The following is a 3,830-nucleotide window of genomic DNA, read 5'->3' on the forward strand; positions in this document are numbered from 1 at the left end:
GAAAATATTGCGTTTACTCAGATAGTATGAGCGTGTTGCGCCAACTCAACCATTTTGACAGTGAAACTCATCCCATTTTGTGTTTTATACAGCATTTGCTATTTAATCTTCATAAAAATGGTTTCAATATTTTATTTTGCTGGGTTCCAAGTCACGTTGGAATCCCTGGCAATGATTTAGCCGATACAGCAGCGCGATCTGCTACTACTACTTTAAATTTATCAATACCATTCTCAGATGTAAAAATACATATTAAAAAGTATATAAAATCTTTATGGCAGCAGCAGTGGGATAACCAAGTGAATAATAAGTTGCACGCTCATAAGTCAAATTTGGAACCCTTCCCTGTGTTGCGACTACGTAGTGCAGATGTTAAGCTTACCCGTCTGCGAATCGGACACACCAGACTGACCCATCTACATTTGTTGTTTGGTGAACCACCTCCTCAATGCAACACTTGTGATGTTTTACTTTCGATTCACCATATTTTAATCACTTGCCCGTATTTTAACAGACATCGTCTTGCCTTTTTTGGCAGTTCTATTTTATCTATGGGAGATTTGTTAGGTGACTCTCATCATCCGAACATTTTTGCATTTTTACGTGCTATTGACATTTTAAATTGTATATAAGTTTATTCTGTTCATGAATTTATTCATTTTTAGAAGGATATTCTTACTTTTATACTATTTTACTGTGTTTTAACTTTGACGTGATTTTATTCCAATACTACCGTTGATTGTTTGTATATGATTTTATCAATTTTTAATTATATTTCGGAAAATAAGTATGCACTTCAATTTTGACATGTATAAACATATTGTTTGGCGCAGCATGTCCACGTTTGGATTTTGTGCCATTAAACTCTACATTCAATCAATCAATCAATCTACTGTGATAAAACAGTAATTCGCATCAACAAGTGCCAACAAAACTGTTGAAAAATAGTCCTTATAACACTAATAGGCACTTCCGCTGTTTTTCGGACAAACAATCCTAATGTGCTTGCCATCAATTGCACCACAGCAATTAGGAAAGTTCCACATCTTTGAGAAGTTTTTTTCTATTTCCTTAAACTTCTCTTCAGAAGGCTGCTGCGGCAAAAACAAAGGCATTACACTTTTTATGATGCTTTCCAGAACCTCTTCAATAATACGGCCAATCCAACTATGGCAAATTCTGTAGTTGAATGCCAAAGAACGGTAGGATTCTCCGGTTGCTAGGTATCTAAAAAGAAAACATATTTTTAGTCCAATAAAAAAAGTGAGAAAATTAAGTCACTTAAATAAAGGCAAATGTTTGGATTGTTTAAACAAAATACATACTGACTAGAATTCCAACAAAAAATTTACATGGAGTGTGATAAATAATGTGCAAATGAATATTTTTCAATTATATTAAAAAAAAATATTCAGTAGTGAAAACTTTGATGTTCTGAGAACGAATTTTGCAATTATTATTCAGTATCAAATCATTTATTTAGCAATCTTTTGATGTCTTTAAGGGTTTTTTTGTTAGATTGTAATTGTTTCAAATGCACATCGCCTTAAATTAATAGAGGAATGAAAATCCATGTAGTAAAGTAATCCATGTAGTGCACGGGCCACCTTTACTTCTCAGACAAGTTAATACCTATCGATCTAATGCTGAATACATGGATATTTATAAATATTAAAATAAGCTAAAATTAACTTTTATACTTCATATTAGTTTATTTATTTATTCATTATACTTCATATCAAAATTAACTTTTATACTTCATATTCATTAAATAACATTTCAAATAATAATTCTTGAATGCATGCAGAATTTAAATATAATAAAACACTTTCAAAAAACGTATAAAATAGATATTAACACTCAGAAATTCATGCATGTTATAAAATAACAACTTAATACATTTTCCAATACATAGCAACTTACTAAATTTCTAATAAAATAAAATTTCTCTTACCTGAGAGTCAGGCACAATTTCTCTTTTTTGGAGACTGGCTGCTGCCTTCTATTACACACTCGGTATGAAATGCTTCCTTCGATTAGATTAAATAGTTCTTGAAACAATTCAATTGAAAATCGAAAATACTGCCGAAATTTTTCATCGTTGAACATTAAATGTCTTTGAATCAGAACAGCGAATGTTCCTTCAGTTGGACGATTCACAAAAATTTCATCCTCTTCTTTATTTTGAAAGAATAATCTAATTCTAGCTTCTTCCTCTTGAATTAATAGAGTCATAATTTGTTTTTCAGCGTGATCCATTTTCCAGCAAATTTAATGCAACGACTACGATTTCAAAATAAACAATGCCAAACGTCATTGACGCATGCGCAATGAGAAGTAATATCTGCGCCTGAACGTCTACTACCGCTGTGCTTACAAACCACTTTTTTTGTTGTCGTCAGAGGGCGACAGAGCTTAAATCGTTGGAACTAGGAGAGCAGTTGATAATCAATTGACGACAAAATCGAAATAGAAAAAGGCTTATCTTCTAGATTTTTGTAGAAGGTAGTTGGTTGGTTAGATCAACAGATGTGGAAACCGAAACCAACTGCCAAGCTTTCTGCTGATCAATTTTGGCACACAACGTAATATAAAAACACTTATAACTTTTTATATAATGCAGATAGAAGGGTGAAATTTTTTTCACAATGTTTGAAATCGTTTGAAATTTTAAAATCGGCAATAAAACAAATTCGATATTTAGGTCAATTTTTAGGTACTGTGACCCCTTAATGTGTGATTTTTTTTTAAAATAAGTAAAACGAAATAAAAAAAAAATATAGAAAAAAATTAAATAACTAGTTTTTTAACAAAGTTAAAGAGTACAGTAAAAATTGATTCAATAATATAAGGAACTAATAAAATAACATTCTCTAGGACCAATTGCTAACCCAGTTTCAAATGCGTAAAATGTTTGTTTTTCATTTTTTATTTCCAATTTAAAGAATAGAATGGTTCCTTTTCTTATAGGTTTTTTTTATCTTTAGTTGGGACATGCAGAAAATTATAGAATCTCAACATATCTCCAAAACAGTTTTTTGGTTTGCAAATATTCCCAAAATTAATGAGCTTTTTTTTTTGTAACAGACTAAGAAGGTGCAGAATTTTAATATATTTTTCCAAAATGCAGAAGGAATGGTAGGTATGTAAAACAACAACAATAATCTTACCTGCCGGTTTTCCTTTTCTTTTCACTGGATGTTTTATTCCTGATGTGCTAGGAATAGGCTCACCTGCACCAGTAAATCGGGTCCTATTAAATAAGAGAGAAATTAAATAACCTCTGTTCACCAACGTGCTGTTATTAGTACCTCTGTACATCTGTTTATTAGTACCAAAGTATTTCCAAACTATACAAAAACATGTAGCATAATTTTACAGAACAGTACAAAAAAAAGACAGCCCTTCAATGTTTGTCCTGACTAAGATACTTTTTTGCTAAACTTCAAACAATCCTCTAGTACTGGAACATTCAGATTTTGAAATTCTATAAGTTATCTTACCCTATGTCCCTCACAGCTGAACTAGAAGCTAACTGAGCGTCATCTACAGCTGAACATCCATAATTATGATCAATTAAAGCAGTTTCTACATTCTTTATTGGTTCAGCTACACTTAAAGTAACCTTTTGACCTTTTTCCCACAAGCTAAAATAAGCAAATAAGACAAATTTCTAAATTTGCAATTAAGAGAGGAATAAAAACCTTTACATTACAGCATTATAATAATTTATCATAACGAATCTTTTGCCTCGAATGACTACCTCATTATTATTCCCCACAGAAAATCAAATGTAAAAATTAGATCAACACCTGTTATTGTAAATATGA

General features: G+C 31.3%; 1 protein-coding gene across 1 annotated transcript; it reads right to left on the reverse strand.

Moving 5' to 3' along the window:
• Window positions 1–800: 800 nt before the first annotated feature.
• Window positions 801–2,346, reverse strand: LOC147803122 (uncharacterized). The gene is made up of 2 exons (XM_087153445.1): window positions 1,955–2,346; window positions 801–1,227 (listed from the first exon to the last, which is right to left on the reverse strand). The coding sequence occupies exons 1-2, from the start codon at window positions 2,257–2,259 to the stop codon at window positions 960–962; spliced, it is 573 nt and encodes a 190-aa protein (XP_087009571.1). The 5' UTR covers window positions 2,260–2,346; the 3' UTR covers window positions 801–959.
• Between the last annotated feature and the right edge of the window lie 1,484 nt (window positions 2,347–3,830).

Source organism: Parasteatoda tepidariorum, chromosome 10 (genome assembly GCF_982258835.1).
Source record: "Parasteatoda tepidariorum strain Cologne lab strain chromosome 10, Ptep-v5.0, whole genome shotgun sequence".
Taxonomy (NCBI): Eukaryota; Metazoa; Arthropoda; class Arachnida; order Araneae; family Theridiidae; genus Parasteatoda; species Parasteatoda tepidariorum.

What these genes read in the sequence shown, in the direction of transcription:
- LOC147803122 (XM_087153445.1), bottom strand. Translation starts at nt 2,259, where the DNA reads ATGGATCACGCTGAAAAACAAATTATGACTCTATTAATTCAAGAGGAA. An exon ending in AAATTGTGCCTGACTCTCAG is followed by an intron (nt 1,228 to 1,954) that starts GTAAGAGAAATT and finishes TTTTCTTTTTAG; the next exon opens with ATACCTAGCAACCGGAGAAT.